General features: G+C 58.3%; 7 protein-coding genes across 7 annotated transcripts; 4 read left to right on the plus strand and 3 right to left on the minus strand.

Annotated features, from left to right (window-relative positions):
• Positions 1 to 23: 23 nt before the first annotated feature.
• BBBOND_0305510 (valyl-tRNA synthetase, putative) lies at positions 24 to 3,086 on the plus strand (the record flags this gene model as incomplete). Its single annotated transcript, XM_012913380.1, has 5 exons — positions 24 to 36; positions 74 to 290; positions 326 to 2,198; positions 2,236 to 2,742; positions 2,778 to 3,086. The coding sequence occupies 5 exons, from the start codon at positions 24 to 26 to the stop codon at positions 3,084 to 3,086; spliced, it is 2,919 nt and encodes a 972-aa protein (XP_012768834.1).
• A 209-nt stretch (positions 3,087 to 3,295) lies between these two features.
• Positions 3,296 to 6,229, minus strand: BBBOND_0305520 (eukaryotic translation initiation factor 3 subunit 8, putative; the record flags this gene model as incomplete). The annotated part of the gene is made up of 1 exon (XM_012913381.1): positions 3,296 to 6,229. One exon carries the CDS (start codon positions 6,227 to 6,229, stop codon positions 3,296 to 3,298), a length of 2,934 nt encoding a protein of 977 aa, XP_012768835.1.
• A 1,153-nt stretch (positions 6,230 to 7,382) lies between these two features.
• BBBOND_0305530 (metallopeptidase M24 family protein, putative) lies at positions 7,383 to 9,408 on the plus strand (the record flags this gene model as incomplete). Its single annotated transcript, XM_012913382.1, has 5 exons — positions 7,383 to 7,591; positions 7,629 to 8,087; positions 8,123 to 8,387; positions 8,430 to 8,519; positions 8,557 to 9,408. The coding sequence occupies 5 exons, from the start codon at positions 7,383 to 7,385 to the stop codon at positions 9,406 to 9,408; spliced, it is 1,875 nt and encodes a 624-aa protein (XP_012768836.1).
• Positions 9,409 to 9,559: 151 nt separating this feature from the next.
• BBBOND_0305540 (MITOCHONDRIAL 39S RIBOSOMAL PROTEIN L49, putative) lies at positions 9,560 to 10,078 on the plus strand (the record flags this gene model as incomplete). Its single annotated transcript, XM_012913383.1, has 3 exons — positions 9,560 to 9,682; positions 9,821 to 9,922; positions 9,959 to 10,078. The coding sequence occupies 3 exons, from the start codon at positions 9,560 to 9,562 to the stop codon at positions 10,076 to 10,078; spliced, it is 345 nt and encodes a 114-aa protein (XP_012768837.1).
• Positions 10,079 to 10,360: 282 nt separating this feature from the next.
• On the minus strand, positions 10,361 to 10,636 carry BBBOND_0305550 (40S ribosomal protein S21e, putative; the record flags this gene model as incomplete). The annotated part of the gene is made up of 2 exons (XM_012913384.1): positions 10,361 to 10,486; positions 10,523 to 10,636. 2 exons carry the CDS (start codon positions 10,634 to 10,636, stop codon positions 10,361 to 10,363), a joined length of 240 nt encoding a protein of 79 aa, XP_012768838.1.
• A 539-nt stretch (positions 10,637 to 11,175) lies between these two features.
• BBBOND_0305560 (Nucleoporin2, putative) lies at positions 11,176 to 14,316 on the minus strand (the record flags this gene model as incomplete). The annotated part of the gene is made up of 1 exon (XM_012913385.1): positions 11,176 to 14,316. The coding sequence occupies one exon, from the start codon at positions 14,314 to 14,316 to the stop codon at positions 11,176 to 11,178; it is 3,141 nt and encodes a 1,046-aa protein (XP_012768839.1).
• Positions 14,317 to 15,349: 1,033 nt separating this feature from the next.
• Positions 15,350 to 16,879, plus strand: BBBOND_0305570 (hypothetical protein, conserved; the record flags this gene model as incomplete). The annotated part of the gene is made up of 8 exons (XM_012913386.1): positions 15,350 to 15,414; positions 15,452 to 15,548; positions 15,584 to 15,894; positions 15,933 to 16,083; positions 16,127 to 16,237; positions 16,279 to 16,407; positions 16,501 to 16,752; positions 16,790 to 16,879. The coding sequence occupies 8 exons, from the start codon at positions 15,350 to 15,352 to the stop codon at positions 16,877 to 16,879; spliced, it is 1,206 nt and encodes a 401-aa protein (XP_012768840.1).
• Between the last annotated feature and the right edge of the window lie 10 nt (positions 16,880 to 16,889).

A 16,889-nucleotide genomic window follows, 5' to 3' on the forward strand; every position in this document is an offset into this window, starting at 1 on the left:
GTTGTCTTCAGCACGAGCGCAGGATGGTCCCTAAAAGTAAGTTGCTTCGCGTCGGCATTTCACCTCGTCGCAGAGACGCTGGGCGAGCTCCAGAGCGCCTACGACCCCAAGGCGGTCGAGGAAGGCTGGTACGATTGGTGGTCCAGCCAGGGTCTGTTCACCCCGTCGAGTGAGTCGGAGCCCAATGCCAAGGGGCGTTGGGTGGCCGTGCTGCCCCCTCCGAATGTCACTGGAAAGCTGCACATCGGCCACGCGCTGACCGTGTCCATCCAGGACTGCCTGGCCAGATGGTGAGCTCGTTGGTCGTGTTTGTGACGTGTTGCAGGCATCGCATGAGGGGCGACACCACCCTGTGGATCCCCGGCACCGACCACGCCGGCATCGCCACCCAGACGGTTGTGGAGCGCATGCTGATGCAGACGGAGAACAAGAACCGCCACGATTTCAGCCGCGTCGACTTCGTGAAGCGCGTGTTTGAGTGGAACGACCAGTACGGCAGCAACATCAAGACCCAGCTGAAGCGCATGGGCGCTTCCCTCGACTGGACGCGCGACGCATTCACCATGGACGCGGTCCGCTCCAAGGCCGTGATCGAGGCGTTCGTGCGCATGTATCGCGACGGGCTCATTTACCGCGCCACCCGGTTGGTGTCGTGGTGCCCCCACCTCTCTACGGCGCTCTCCGACATCGAGGTGGACACTTTCGAGGTCACTGCCCCCGTGCGCATCAAGCTGCCCGGTTACGACTCGACCGTTGAGGTGGGGTCCTTGTGGATCTTCAAGTACCAGGTGAAAGGCGCGGATCCGGAGAAGCACATCTCCGTCGCCACCACCAGGATAGAGACCATGCTCGGCGACGTGGGCGTCGCGGTGCACCCCAACGACGCCAGGTACCGCGACCTGGTCGGCTGCGAGCTCGTGCACCCCTTCATCCCCGACCGCAAGCTCGTGGTGGTGGCCGACGAGCACGTGGACCCCGAGTACGGGACTGGCGCAGTGAAGCTGACCCCATCGCACGACAAGAACGACTACGACATCGCGAAGCGCCACGGTCTGCCGTTCGTGACGATATTCACCGACGACGGCCGCATCAACCGTAACGGCGGGGAGTTCGAGGGCATGCACCGCTTCGAGTGCCGCAAGGTCATCGAGGGCCGCCTGAAGGAGATGGGCGTGCTCGAGGACAAGGTGCCCAACTCGAAGCCCATGACCATCCCGCGCTGCTCGCGCACCGGCGACATCGTGGAGTACATGATAATTCCGCAGTGGTACGTGAACTGCCAGGAGCTGGCTGCGCGCGCGATGGAGCACGTTCGCACCGGGGAGCTCACGCTGATCCCCTCGTCGTATGTCTCCGTGTGGGAGATGTGGCTGGGCAACATCCAGGACTGGTGCATCTCCCGTCAGCTGTGGTGGGGTCACCGCATTCCCGCGTACCGCGTGGTATCTGCGGAGCTCAATGGCGAGGAGCCGTGGATCATCGCCCACGACCAGGCCGAGGCGGAGGAGCTGGCCAGGCGCCAGTACCCCTCCCTGACTTCGTTCGAGCTCAAGCAGGACGAGGACGTGCTCGACACGTGGTTTTCGTCCGGGCTCTTCCCCCTGTCCACCCTCGGCTGGCCTGACGAGCAGCACCCGGACTTTTTGAAGTTCTTCCCCACCACCCTGCTCGAGACCGGCAACGACATCATCTTCTTCTGGGTTGCGCGCATGGTGATGATGTCGCTGCACCTGATGGGCAAGCTGCCGTTCTCTAAAGTCTACCTGCACCCGCTGGTGCGCGATGCGCGCGGTGAGAAGATGAGCAAGAGCAAGGGCAACGTGCTGGACCCCCTGGAGGTCATTGAGGGGACCACCCTCGAGAGCCTCAATGAAAAGATCACCAACTCCAGCCTGCCTGCCGGTGAGATCAAGAAGGCCATTGCGCTTCAGAAGCAGCAGTTCCCGCAGGGCATCCCCGCTTGCGGCACTGACGCCCTCCGTCTCGGCCTGCTCTCCCTGACCCGCCAGAACCGGGCGATCCTGCTCGATGTGAACAAGATCATCAGCTGCAGGCACTTCGGCAACAAGATTTGGAACGCGCTGAAGTTCGCCATGCCCAAGATCCAGGGCCTCAGGGTCGACATGGGTACAGTGCCCTCGACCCTGCAGTGGGAGGACCGCTGGATTTTGCTGAAGCTGAACGAGTACATCGCCAAGGTGCGTACCACGGCTGTGGCATCCAAACTTTGCGCAGGTCACTGAGGCCTTCGAAAACTACCAGTTCGGCGACGCCGTGCAGGCCGCCTACGACTTCTGGCTGTACCAGCTCTGCGACGTCTACCTCGAGGTGGTGAAGCCGCGCCTGCCGTCGTTCAAGGACGTTGCGGAGGTCGGCCCCGTCGTGGAGGGCGCCATTTACGCCCTCAACAGCAGCTTCAGCGTCGGCCTGCGCCTGCTGCACCCCATCATGCCGTACATCACGGAGGAGCTCTACCACCACCTGCCGGAGCACCTGCGCACGAGCGACTCCATCTGCGTGGCGGAGTTTCCCACCGTCCAGTCGGCGTGGGAGGACGCCTCTGTCGATGGCGAGATGCAGCTGTTGAAGTCCGCGGTGCACAGCCTGCGCTCGCTTGCCGTCACTCTGGGCATCCCGCCGAGCGTGGCCAAGACCGGTTTCCTGGTCGCCACCGATCCGCGCGACTCCGGCGTGCTCGCCACGCTGTCGCCGCATGCAGCGACGCTAGCCAAGTTCGAAAGGGTAGGTTCATCCGCATCATCTTTAACTGTCGGCAGGTGTCCGTCGTCTCCGCAGGCGCCCCGGAGCTGGCGCAATGCGTGCAGGACGTGTCGTCATCGTACGTCTCCTACGTCCAGGTGGACAGCAGCATGGACCTGAGCAAGACGACCGCCAAGCTGTCCGCCAAGCTGCAGAAGTCCCGCCAGTCGCTGCAGGGCTACCAGAAGAAGCTGACTGCCCCCGACTACGAGTCGAAGGTGCCGGAGAGCGTGCGCGAGCTCAACGCCGCTAAGATCCAGGAGCTGGAGCTCGAGATTTCGCAGCTGGAGCGCGCCATTGCGGAGTTGGAGAGGCTGCGCATTTGACGGCACCGGTCTTTCCGCTAGGAGTCACACCCGCTCGCCAACGGTCATTGTCACCGGAGCACCAAGACGGGCCGTATCTCAACAATTTGCGCCGGCAACACTGCCGACTTGCAATGGCAGCGGCCAACTACAAGGCAAGCACAACATGAATCGCTAATGCAATTGGTTTAAGCATCTATTAGCAACAAAAGTATCTGTCATGACGCCACCTATCGTGCGCCAACGGGGGTCTGCCGCTGGTGCCTGTTGTTCTGCATCTGGCGGCGGTTGCGGTTAAAGTTGGGGGTCGCGTGGTGGCGGTCGTCGCGCCTGTTTCCGTATGAGAACTTGCTGTCGCGCGGCTGGAAGCGGCGGTCCTGCGAGAGCGCGAACTTGGGGTTCTTCATGTTCAGCGTCATCTCGTTCTGCTCCACAGCGGTGGTGAGGTTCTCCGCGAGCTTGATGGCCAGCTTCTGGAGGTCGGTGGGCTCGGTGTGGTTGATGAGGCAGCACTTGCTGCTGTCGTCCCAGGTGGCGTGGATCTCTCCCGAAATGATCATCTTGCTCAGGAGCGAGTGGATCACGTTGGGGTTGAGGTCGAACATGTCGGACAACTGGTCCACGGAGAAGGAGTCGTAGACGCTCACGTACTTGAAGATGTAGGTGTTGAATGCCTCGACCTTGATGCGCTCCTTCAGGATGAGCATGACGCTCTCCTTGTCGGGTAGCCTGTTCCAGATGGTAAGACTGGCCAGCTGCTCGTAGCAGTCCTTCCAGTTGCCGCTCTGCAGGTGCTTGAAGGTCGCCATCACCATGTCACGGTTGTTCTCCGGGGGGCCGACGAACACCTGCTTGTCGTACATCTCGTACATGCGGCGGAACTGCCTCGAGATGATTTCACGGGAGTTGATGGTCGACTTGGCCAAGTTCGCAGTCTCGAGCAGGCACGCGCAGATGTTGTTGATGCACTCGATGAGCTCGATGTTGAGGTGCATGTGGAAGGGCAGCAGCCTGCGCTTCTCAGCGCGCTCCTGCTCCGGCGGCTTCTCGTAGTTCTTCAACATGGAGAGGCCCTGGGCCAACAGCTCCTTGTGCCTGTTTTGCGAGCACAGGTCCATGAGGTACGAGTGCGCATCGCTGATGTATCCCTTCCTGAATGCGCATATTCCCAACTGAGCGATGTTGCGATTGAGTAAAATCTGCGTGGAAATGTTGGTTTCCGTCGCCAGTTCGTGGATGTTGGGCGTCAGCAGCAGATCCCTGGCCTCGAAGTAGTGCCCGTGAAGCGCCTTGTTGAACGCCAGGTGCAGGCAGGCCCTGACCTTCTCCCTGGTCGCCCCGTGTTCGAAGACGAAGTAGACCAGTTCCTCAACGACATCAGACGCCTTCTTGCCTTCGTCGGCGAAGAACAAAGAAGTGTCGTCCTTCGGGGTAGCCTTCTGGCGCACCAACTCCCAAATCTTGCCCGACACTACGTCGTCCTTGTAGTGCAGGTGCTCCAGCATGATGATTGCGATGCCAGCGGCGTGCTTCATGCACTCTTTGCCCTTGCTCAGGCAGTACATGAGGGTCTTGTGCAGCAGGTAGAGCATGTTGACGTTGTACACGAGCATGGTGTTGTAGTCGTCGCTTCCGACGTCGATGTACAGCAGACCCTTGTACAGCTCGTCGTTCAGCTTGCGCACGATGGACTCCAGGATGGTCATCGAGCGCTCCAGCCTGCCCTCGCGCGTCTGCCCGGGCGCGCCGGCCTCCTTCTCGCCCTGCGAGTCCTCCGCGTTGGGATCGTCACTATCCATGGACTCCGATGAGAGCAGGGCCTGCGGGTGGTCCCGGAGCTCTCCTATCAGGTGGGACACGATCCTGTACGAGTCGATCCACTGCTTCGGCAACATGGCGCCGTAGGCGTTGGAGTAGCTGTCGAACTGAATGTGCAGCAGGGTCTCGACCACGAAGATGTAGAGTGAGTGCGAAGTGTTCTTGGCGATGTAGGGGAGGGTCTTGAGGTGTCTAATGGTCTCGTGTGTGTTTCCACCCCTCTTCCCCCTCCTCTCCACGATGGACTTGACGTACTCCTTGACGTTGTCCGCCGAGAGGAACACCTTGTCCAGCACGGCGTCGATCTCGGGCGTCGAGACTCCGAAGGGGTCGTCCTCCGCGGACAGCTCCAGCTTGTCGAGAGCTGGCATCACAACATCAGCCACCATGGCGACGGTGGCCGTGACACCCATGCCCGATGTGGTCGGTTGCCTCTCACGGTCGTCCTTCTTCTTGACCGTCTTGGCCTTGGGCTTCTTGACCGTGGTCTTGGGTTTCGCGACCTTTACGGTGGACTCGCTCTTCTTAACTCCCCACTTGGCCAGGGCAGACTCGTGCTTGTCAGTGGCGTCGTTGTCAGACAGGCTAGAGACGCCGGAGTCCGACCAGTCGGAGTAGTCTGAGTCTTCCTCGCTTCCCTCCTCCTTCATCGATTCCTCATCGCCGCCTTCCGAGCCCTCGTCTTCTTCCTCTTCCTCCGATTCGGACTCGGACTCCGACTCTTCGCTGACGTCATCCGAGGCCTCATCGCTCTCATCACTGTCGCTCTCGCTGTCACTGTCGTAGTCATCGTCGGAGTCCTCCTCGTCGGACGTCTCCTTCAAAATGTCAACGTACGCATCGGGGTCTTTGTTGTACTCCTCCACGACATCGGCGTGCTGCTCGTTGAACTTCCTCAGTCGCGATCGCAGCGTGTTCAAGGATATGGCACGCGCCTTGGACATTTTCTTCATCGTTTCCTTGTCCTTCTGCTTCTCCTCGACGAACTGCTGGAGGTCCAAAATGACCTCGACGATCAGCTTGGGGATCCTCGACTTCGCGTACTGCTTCTCGACCAATCTGGCGACGTTGTCGTAGTCCTTCAGCAGCTCCGAGAAGTCGCTGATGCTCTTGTGGTGCTCCATGGTCTTGCTGTAGTTCTGAATGACCTCCAGAGCCTTGGCCCTGGCCGAGCGGACGACGCGGTTTTCGTCGTCGTCACTCGAGCTGTCACTCGCAACCCAGGCGGCCGCGGCCTGTCGCTTGGTCGCATCGCGGTCGCCAGCATCGCTGGAGTATCCGGAGGAGTCGGAGTACGAGCTATCCGAGTCATCTCCCCAGAACTTGGACTGCACGTTCGTCGCCATGGTGAAATCACAGGCGGATGCAAAGGTAAATAATGAGTTGTCAGGATCTGCGGAAACGATGAGGTTTTGAGACAACAGGTTAACCATCAAAAAATAGATCCCACCGTAAATCACTGTATCCAGAACGACATGAACGTGTAACGAGTATCAGAATAACACAAAAAATATGACCCCAAAGCACCAAGGCACGTCAAACACCTGGACCACGACGGCTTGGCAGGGTGCTGCCAGTACCACCAGCACGGTAACCCAGAACCAGCCAATCACGGAGCAACTACAACACCGAAATAAACGGCAATTACGTACACAATTAATAGGGAGACTACCACTGCGGTCAGATGAAACGAGGACGTATATCTGCGTTGGAATCGCCAGACCCAGTGTTTGGACACCCACCCACGGCGCCGATCACGCGATAAACGCCGCGAAATCCACGCCCCGATATACACACAGGCGGCTACTACAAAGCACAATGTAAACAACGCACGGTTTAACCAACAAGCGGCCGTCCGCTCGGTGATGTGGCTGACAGGCCGAACGCAAACACGAATCCACGCAAGCTCACCTCCCCAGCCTGTTTGCGCGAAGGCTCGCTACCAACAGTTTGTGCGAAGTATCCCCTACGATGTATTGTGGCGGCCGTGTGCTTTCGACGCGGATAAGGCGCGGCCCCATAGCTCAGCAGGAAGGCCGGTCCCGCGCGACCTGCTCGGCGGTCACACATCCGGCCATCCTGCGCGGTGTGTTGCGCCAGCTTCCCTTTATGCGTCGTTCACGCGCGTGGTTCTGGCTCTGCGTCGCCAACCCCCTCGTGTTGCGTTGCTCGGCACTTTGCCTTCGACGCGCGTCCACCTCGGCAACTAGTCAACACCGTGCCACGGCAGGCGCCCTAGCCCGAAGCACATTACACTCCACACGTGGACCGGCCTGTTTCGCGTCGGCACGTCACTCGCGCGACCACGCTCCGTCGCCGGCGTACCGTGCAGTACCGGGCGTAGCCTTCCAGACAAACAAACATATAAAGCCTGTCTTGTCGCCAAGACACTCTGGTATATATCAGAGCTCACGGCACCTGTCTTCAGTCGAAGCGTTTCGTAGGTTACGGTTACGCGCTCCCCTATGATGTGTAGCTGCCCTAGAGACGGTTGCGAGGATGGCGGCGGAAGCGTCGCCTACGCAGATGCTCATGTCGCTGCTTGCGGCGTGCCAGCTGGACGCCATCATCATCGACCACGACGACCCTCACTCCACGGAGATCCCGCACCCCGCCTTCGGCGCGTTGGAGTTCGTCTCGAGCTTCTCCGGCAGTTGGGGCAAGGCCGTGGTTACCCGCGAAGGTGCATGGCTGTGGACCGATTCGAGGTTGGTGGCGGCGGTTAACCGTCTAAGCTGGTTTTAGGTACTACATCCAGGCCGCTCAGCAGCTGTCGCCGCCGTGGGAGCTCATGCGCTACGGCCAGAAGGACGTCCCGGACGTGGTCAAGTTCCTGAAGGAAAAGCCGTTTAAAAGGGTCGGCGTCGACGCCAGCACCACTCCACACAAGGTGTTGACGCACTACAAGGACAACTTGAAGGACATCGAGTTTGTGGAGCTGCATGACAACCCCGTCTACAAGGTATGGGCCGACCGGCCGCAGCTGCCCGTCGACCCGGTGTTCGTCCACCCGGAGAGCTTCACCGGAATGAGCGCCGCTGACAAGTTGGCCAAGATAAGGAGTGAAATGGACAAGGCCGGTGCCAATGCAGTGGTATTTTCGTTGTTGGACGAAGTCGCGTACGTTCTCAACCTTCGCGGCCGTGACCTGGATGTCTCACCGCTGTTCTACGCGTATCTGATAGTCGAGAAAGGTGCCGCCACGTAAGTCAGTAGTGCCACGTTGTCAATGCTAGTAGGCTGTTCATCGACTCAAGGAAGGTCACCGACGAAGTGGAGGAGGCACTCAGGTCGTGCAACGTGACCCGTGCCGACTACGGCGAGCTGCCCGGCTACTTGGCGTCCATCACCGGCAGCTCCGAGGCTCAGAAGCCAGGAGACAAGTTCAAATTGTGGGTTTCACCGTGCGCGTCAGTCGCTATTTGCAACTCGTTCCTGTCCAACGCCAGCGAGAAGATGCCGCGCGAACTGTTGCAGGAGGATACCCCAGCATGTATAATGAAGGTAGGTAACGGTCTGCTTTAGTAGCGTTCATGCGGTTCACAGGCTGTTAAGAACGACGTCGAGCTGGAAGGCATGAAGGAGGCCCACATCCTAGATGGTATCGCGCTGGCCGAGTTCTTCGCCAAGGTGGAGGTGGGGTTCACCGCGATGAGAAGTTCACGATGTGCAGGCTATGAAAAGTGACGGCACTCTGTTCCAAAGCGATGAGATGGTACTGGGCGACCTCAGCACACAGTGCCGCGCTGACCTCAAGGAGAACCGGGGCATTTCCTTCCATCCGATATCGTCCATCGGGCCCAACTGCGCCATCGTCCACTACCGCGCCACGGCGGAAAGCAAGGCGAAAATCGAGCCTCAGATGTATCTGCTAGACTCCGGCGGGCAGTACGGCGGGGGCACCACCGACGTCACCCGCACGGTGCACTTCGGAACCCCCTCCGCCGAGGAGAAGGAGTCGTACACCCAGGTGCTCAAGGGCCACCTGGCACTGCGGCACGCCGTTTTCCCCGAGCAGACCCCCGGCGCCACCTTGGACGTGCTGGCCCGCCAGTTCCTCTGGAGCGCTGGGCGCAACTACTACCACGGAACCGGGCATGGCGTGGGCGCCTACCTCAACGTACACGAGGGCCCGATGTCGATATCGTCGCTGATGAAGCCCCGCATGGGCAACGTGAACGTGGTCTACCTGGAGCCCGGCATGGTGCTGTCTAACGAGCCGGGCTACTACAAGGAGGACCACTACGGCATCAGGATCGAGAACATGGTCTTCGTGCGCCGCGTGGAGGGCGACTTTTCGAAGGACTACACCAAGTTCCTGACCTTCGACGACCTCACTATGGTGCCCTACTGCAAGGAGCTGATGGACCTGGCCATGATGACCGAGCAGGAGGTCGAGTGGGTGAACGAGTACCACGCGCTAATCGCTGCGACGCTGATCCCGCGCATGGAGGCGCTGTCGATCGCCAAATACGCCGCCGCCATCCAGTTCCTGCGCGACGCGGCCGTTCCGTTGCGGAAATGAAGTACCGGCAATCGCTGTCTAATGTATAGTTTTTGCACACCTTCATCGTTTGGTGATGTCACGCCGTCGGTGCGGCTGTAGTGTGTAGATTCCATCAGTGCCATTCCGGCGGCAATGGCGGGTCCCGCTTGTTAACACGCGCGCGTGAGCAATGTTTGCGACGGCCTTCTTTCGGTTGGCGCGGCCGCAGCCGTTCCTCGTGCAGAGCCGGTCGGTCGTACAGTCGCGGTTCGCGAAGAAGGCCAACGACGTGGCGGAGAAGCTGCCCTTTAAGGTTGGTAACGTCGCTGTAGTCGTGTATCGTGGTTGTATGTGGCTGAAGTGCGTGCTTTATCTGCTGTTTCACGCGCCGTCGGCGCTTCCACACCCGCATTCTTCCACTACCTAAAGAGACACGTCCACTCCATTTCAGGTGACCCGTACCCCGTCCGGCAACCTCGCAGTGTACGTGAAGATCCGCGCGCACGGCACGCTCGTGTATACGGTGGTTCGGCGCATCTACGGCGACGTCGACGTTAGTTGAGCAGCTCCACCTCCACAGCGCCCACAGGCCATGAAGCAGCAGCTGCGGATCCTCTGCGAATCACCCGTGCGCGAGCGCATCGGCAGCCTCGAGGTACACGGTCTGCATGTAAAGAAGATCAAGAAGTGGCTCGTTCAGTGCGGGTAGGTGTTTTTATACGAGGCTTTTGTGCGGCCACGCGGTGGCCGTCGAAAGCAGTACGCTGGAGTGGTGGCGACACAACCACCACTTTGACCCGCTCACGCGCATCACCAACTGGCTGCTTGCACCAGGGAAGGTTGGATACGGTGGGCATACATGACCACGGGCCTAACGGGCGACTGTGCACTTGGTCCGCATTCATCATAGCAACGCAGGTTCTGAGCGCGCCGCGCAAACATCGCATTAATCTGACTTAAACACTTAAATCATAGTTCTCTGTGCGCCAGTTCAGTTGAGCAGGCCGTGCTCCTTGAAGAGGCGGTTCATGGCCTCGTCGGCGTCGCCACCCAGGCGCATCTTGTGGCTGATGGCCAAAACGATGTTCTGGTTGTTGTAAACACCGTTCTCGTCAGTCTGCAGCAGGTGTAAGGGCCAGGGTGTGCGACCTACCATGCCGATGTTGACCTGGATGGATCCGTGGTCCTGAGCGGGCAGCAGGCGGGAAGTGGCGGAGCACTTGCGGGGGATGTAAAGGTCAACGAGCTTTCCGTCGTCGTTAATCATTTTGGACCTGCGCGGCGTTAGCGGGAGGCAACGTTGGCGCGAAGGCGGTGGGCGGAGGCGGCCGTTGCCGCAACGGCCACCATAACTTACCGATTTGACTTGGCTGCGCGCTTCGCGATATACGTACAGTAAAATTTGCGGTACGGTGGTGTGGAGTGGCTGGGCCGGCCGTGCGGAGCATAACCTTCGTTTCCTGCCCATCCCCATAAGCCGCGTGCTGGTGGTAGAGGTGTGGCCGGCCAGTTCAGCCGACGCTGGGCGGCCTGGTACCGCGACCGCGCGGCTCCATGCGATACACATACGGTCAAAAGGATATATAGTGCCGATTACGGCGGCGTTGTTTGGGGAGCATCTCCCGCCATCAGACATCAGACGCTCGGTGTGTCGAGCTGGATGAGTTGACATAGTACGTAGTTAGTCTAGGACGACCACGTAGCTACATTTACGGCACAACTGTCCACCGCTTGCTACGCAACAGCATCGTTCGGCGATACGCGTGTCTAAACGTACAGTACCTTTAAGCACATGATACGACTGTTTTAGCTGGTGAAGGTGATGCCCTTGTGCTCGGAGGCGTCCCCGTTGGTGTTCTTCACGAAGTACGGGGCCTCGTACACCCACTGGCCGGTCTTGAAGTTTGCCGAGATGAACTTGCAGCCCAGCGAGGCGGTGTGGTCCTTGAGCTTCTCCAGCTGCTCGACGGTGCTGGTGATGGAGGCGCCTTCCGTGTAGTCGCGCGGCGCGCAGTTCTGTAGGGTGACGATGGCGCTCTTGTTCAGCCCTTCTCCCACGGGGTGGACACGGGACGTGTTACCGTACATAGTCACCTTGCGATGTGCGATGTCCACGATGTTGTCGAGGTTCAGCTGACGGACGTCGGTGTACCCGGGCCAGAGGATGTCGCCGAACCCCTCCCTGATGACTTGGAAGTCCATGACGTTAGCGAGCTGCTTGTCGGACATCTGTCTCAGCGACGACATTGTGGGTCTGGTAGTGTATCCTTCCTTGGTGAGGATGGGCGGGTGCCCGGGTGCGTTGTCCGCCAGCTTGAATATTGGGCAGGCATCCGCCGGCTCCTTCGGCGCGGTTCCAGTCAGGCTGCTGGCGTCGTCCGCCCTGGCAGAGTCTTCGCTGGGGTTGCTCTCGCTGCCCCTTGTGTCGGACCGGATCTTGTACACGTCGTCCAGGGTCCGGTGGGGTCGCTCGTTGTAGCTCTGGTCGCTGTCGGTGAGCGTCAGCACGTCTCCACGGTTGCTGGTGGCATTGCTCGACTTGTCGAATACCACAGAAGAGCGATTGCTTGGCAGGTACGGGAGCTCATCCCTGTTCTCAACGACCGGTATCGGCAGCTTACGGAGATGGCCACCCCGCGCCTGGTAGCGCAACGCGTCCAGCGCCTTGGTGCCACCGTTGTGGAGTGACAGGAAAATTTCGCCGCCGCCTTCTTGGGAGCCGTTCTTAGACGGCAACTTGCTTGCTAGTTGCACCTTGGACGCCTTGATGAACGTCCTGGACATGTCACTCTCCGCCCTCTCCTCCCCAGACATCTGCGACATTCTTCGCGTTTCCAGTGCGGTGCGCTGGTATTTTATAATTTCGTCCTCTTCATCCTGGTGCACGCTGTAACGCGGGATCTGCACGCCGAGGTCCTTCAGCACCTGGCGCAGGCCGAAGCGGTCGTAGGAATCGTCCAGGTCGGGTATGGCTGTCGACGATTGCGCATCTGGATTCGAATTGGACTGATTTCGCCCCCCGGCGGCATTAGATCCCTGCGCCGCATTGTTCGTGGTGTTTGCCAGCTTGGCGAGGTACTCCTTCGCCTCCGGCGGCAGGTCGGCTTCGTTGGTCCAGAAGCTTCTCAGCCCGGGCGAGGGAGTGTTCACGCCCCATTTGAAGTTTATTGACCCCAGCCTCATGGTGTCACTCGGTTGCATCTGCTGTGCAGCCGTGGTTGACCCGAAGGGCTGCGATCCAGCCGACCCAAACGTGAAGAGCGGTGCGGTGTTACCTGTTTGGTTGGTGGTTGACCCGAAGAGCCCGGTTGTGCCGGTCGTTGGGGTGGCTCCGAATATGGTGGTGGAGGGCGCCGGCATGGTGTTTGTCGTGGTGGTGGAGCTGGCGAAGACGTTGGGTACACTGGTGGTGGTCGTGGGCTGTGTGTTGCCGAAGAGGCTGCCACCGGTGGTAGGAGTGGTGGTTGACCCGAAAAGGCCTGTTGTGCCAGTTGTACCTGTTGATTGCGTTGCAGAAGGGGCGAATACATTGGTGGAACCGAACAGCCCCGTGCCCGTGGTTCCGGTTGTAGTCGGGGTTGTGGTATTTCCGAAGAGGCCCTTGTTGGCCCCTCCGAATGCAGAGGTGGTGGACGATCCAAACAGGCCGGTAGAAGTAGACGTGCCGGTGGTGTTACCGAACAGCCCAGTCGACGTGGTGGTAGTTGGAGCAGGTGTCGTGTTACCGAACAGACCTGTGCTGCCGTGAGTGGTTCGATTTGCCCACGGCGAACTGGTGGAGGTTGACGGCTGCGTGCTTCCTAATAAGCCAGTGGTGCCTCCCGTAGTTGGTTGCGTACTTCCGAACAAGCCAGTGGTGGGTTGCGTATTGCCGAAAAGGCCACCTGTCCCGGTGGTTGACGGTTGCGTTGAGCCGAATAACCCTCCTGTGGTGGTCGTCGGTTGAGTGCTACCAAAAAGTCCTCCCGTAGTTGTTGTGGGCTGCGTGTTGCCAAACAAACCGCCAGTTGTTGTGGTCGTTGGCTGTGTGCTGCCGAAGAGTCCACCACCGGTGGTAGGCGTGGTGGTTGACCCGAATAGCCCGCCGGATGTCGTGGGTTGCGTGCTCCCAAACAAACCGCCGGTACTGGTGGTCGACGGTTGAGTTGAACCGAACAATCCTCCAGTGGTAGTTGTAGGCTGAGTGTTGCCGAAAAGACTGCCCGTGGTGGGCGGTTGCGTTGAACCGAATAACCCGCCAGTGGGGGTAGTAGTAGGCTGAGTGCTGCCGAACAACCCACCCGTGGAGGTGGCCCCCTGCTGCGCTATAGGCAGGCCGAACTGCGGGTTAACCTTCTTGTAGTACTCCCATCTGTACTCTTCTTGGCATGTGTCCGGTTTGTCGTAGGCGATATGCGTGATGCTGGCGCCATCGAAGTGCTTCAGGGTTGCCACCTCAGTGCCCTGAATTTGCGACCCGAATGTCGAACTCGTAGAGCCAGACCACAACCCTCCAGTTGTCGTATTGTTCCCGAAGAGCGACGTGCCAGTGTTCATGGTGCTTCCGAAAGTGGAGCTGGTGGTGGTATTCAACCCGGACCCGAAAAGACTACCAGTTTGGGGGGGTTGCCCAAATAAGCCGCCAGAGTTGCCCATGAACCCCTGCTTGTTTTGGTCGAACAGACCCCCGGTAGTACCCATGGTTCCAAAACCCGTGGTGGTCGGTTGCTGTGCAGGCTGTCCGAACAGTGAAGTGTTTTGCGATATTCCAAAGCTGGGCGTCGTGCTCTGTCCCATGAAACCCGTGCTGCCGGTGTTAGTAGTGCTACCGAAGCCGGTGAAGGTAGAGCCCATCTGCGGGTTGCTCTGCGCATTGGCGCCCAGAGCGTTGAAGGCGCCCGGCAGGTTGGTGTTCGGCTGTGTGGAGCCGCTCCAGTAAGTAGTGCCCGTGTTGGTGCTTCCGAACATATTCGATCGCTAAAGTATATACTCAAGGATCCGGAGTCGTCAGCGCCGCCGTACACGTTTCAAGAACGGCGCTTTAGCGAGAGATTCCTCTGGTGGCAATTCACGCCATCCCACCCGTCACATACACCCGTCTCGGGCCCTTAGAATTTATAAACACATGACAAAATCCAATCCGTGGCTTGAAAATGCTTATGCGAACGACGGTCGTATACACTGTCGCCCTGCCACACCTGCTTGGGGCAGTCGAAGCATCGGTGATGTGTTCACTATTTCTGAACTACATAAATGCAATGCTATTTGGAACAAATTATCGTGTAATTATATGGCCTTCTTGTTCACGTAACACGGCAGAAGGTTCATTTTAAGTTCGCCAGGTACCTTTGCGCGTGGTTCAGTCGGTGTACGTCGCATTCTTACACTTGTATTGCCATGTTGCCCACATGTGTTACCACGCCGCTGCCTAATCACGATGTGTAATCCACATGTGGCGGTATTATGTGAATCGCGAAAAGCTAGCCTAGTTTTATAATGCAATGTCTCCAAGTGACATACACGGCTGGTTTATCTTGCCTAGGTTATCTACACCGCCGTTGAGATATGATCATGTGTTGAATTATGGTACCTTGTCGTATTTCTAAATATGGAAGATTGCCATGCGAGCCGATTCTCGCAAACAGTTCTCCATAGAGCCGTTCTGCAGCCTACAATTAACTCGTTTTGCGGCAATTTTGTACGTATGCGATGCTGCTGGTACTAAATTCAGTGTGTCGCGTATTCTCGAACACAGTTCGATCTGCCGCGACGTCGGTCGGAGGTCATAGCAGGTTGGAAGCGTTTGCGTACGTCGCCTCAAAATAATCAAAGACAACCTCATTTCATTATACACCCTGCGCTTACAACATTATTTTCATACTAATAACCGTCTTCCTCCTTATTCCGAGCCAATATGTAAACTGAAACGATCGGAGCACCGTCGGACGTCCTTCCTCATCGCAAGATACCGCCGGCCGGTACCGTAGAATCGCAACGGACAATGTGGAATGCTGTAAGGCGCTGCTATTTTGGTGCGCTGCGGCGGCGCTACCCGGAGGAGGTTCCGTAGGTATCGATAGACGTTACCTAACGCGTTCAACAGACTTGAGCTGCTCAGGCAGAAGGCGGTGCTCATAGAGAACCTGTCACCCGGCGTGCTGTCCACTCACGATGACGTACTCGACACCTTCTCCAAATGTGTTGGTTGACCGTGCCGTGTAGCGAACTTTCTCAGGGCATGACGATATCGCAAGACGACATTCACATCATGCGCAACCGATTTGGTGTGCCATGCGGGCGTGTGATGGTGCTCGTAGAGAGCTTGTTGCAGCCGAACTTCGATTTCAGCGAAAGCAGAGGCACACCGGGAGACAGCGCCGTGGTACACGAGGGCTCTGCGGACACGGGGTCGCAGGCGGAGCCTCAACATGCGACCAGTTCGACCTTTCTCACCAAAGGTGCACAGAAAGCATTGCTGGACAGTCTTCCCGGGGAATCAAGAGCGTACATATGTGATGAGCACGACGTCAAGTGCTACGTGGAGCAGTGAGTGCCATTACTCTTGAGGGACGATAGGGTTTCAGGTGCGAGCGTTATCTAACTCTATCCGAAGACCTGCGGAGGTTTGCTGACTCGGTGAACTTGCACCGCATAGTTACGGTCACCGGTATGAACAAAACCTACGGACGGCTGGAGCTGGCGGAGGTCATAGAGCGGCACACCAACGTTAAAGTGGTACGTGACCGAACCCATGAGGAGCGTTTCATGGCCGTAATAGAACCCTGTTAATATCGCTTTCCGCTTCAAAAGCAACGGGGAACAGGACTCCACGGCATGGGTGCTGTGTGACAGCACCCGCGACGCCAACCGAATCATCGCAAAATTACAGGTAACTTCCTCTACTGAAACCAAGCTTATGAGACTATACAGGAAGTGGCCGTGCCTAAGCGCTATCAGTACGGTGCACTTATGGGCGCTTCTTTTCTATACGCCGCACGGTCGTCCTTGTTTCTGTCTGACCCGGGTTTGGACTTCGTGACGAAGAAGAGCAAGTACCAGGTAAGTTTCGGCGACGTGTCAATGCGGCAATATATGAGCTTGTTATACGTATACATGAGGATAATTGTGTCAAACACCGCCACAATGCTGTAGGTGTTCACTCTGGGCTGGCAACCGGATATAGATGAGGAGGAGCTGACGCACTTGGCCAACAGCCTCAAGTTTTTCCCAAAGTCAGTCAAGGTGGTCAGGTTGCCCGCTTCAGACGGCGCAAAAGATGAGGTGGGAGCGTTCTTCGAGTGCGACCGTATGCGCAACACCAAGAAACTGCTGGTCCGTCTGCACATGTTGAAGCGGCGCTGGAAGATTCCGGAGCATTCGCCCTTCTACGCCTACCCCAAGACGGTAAATTAGGTATAACCCTTACACATTGCGGTTTCAGGCGGATGTGCGCTGGGCTTCTGATAACGGCGTGTATGCCGAGGACGACCCGGCGGACGACTCCGACTTGGATGAGCCGGTGCACTACTGACGCAAAGCAC

This window comes from Babesia bigemina (assembly GCF_000981445.1).
Source record: "Babesia bigemina genome assembly Bbig001, chromosome : III".
Classification (NCBI taxonomy): Eukaryota; Apicomplexa; class Aconoidasida; order Piroplasmida; family Babesiidae; genus Babesia; species Babesia bigemina.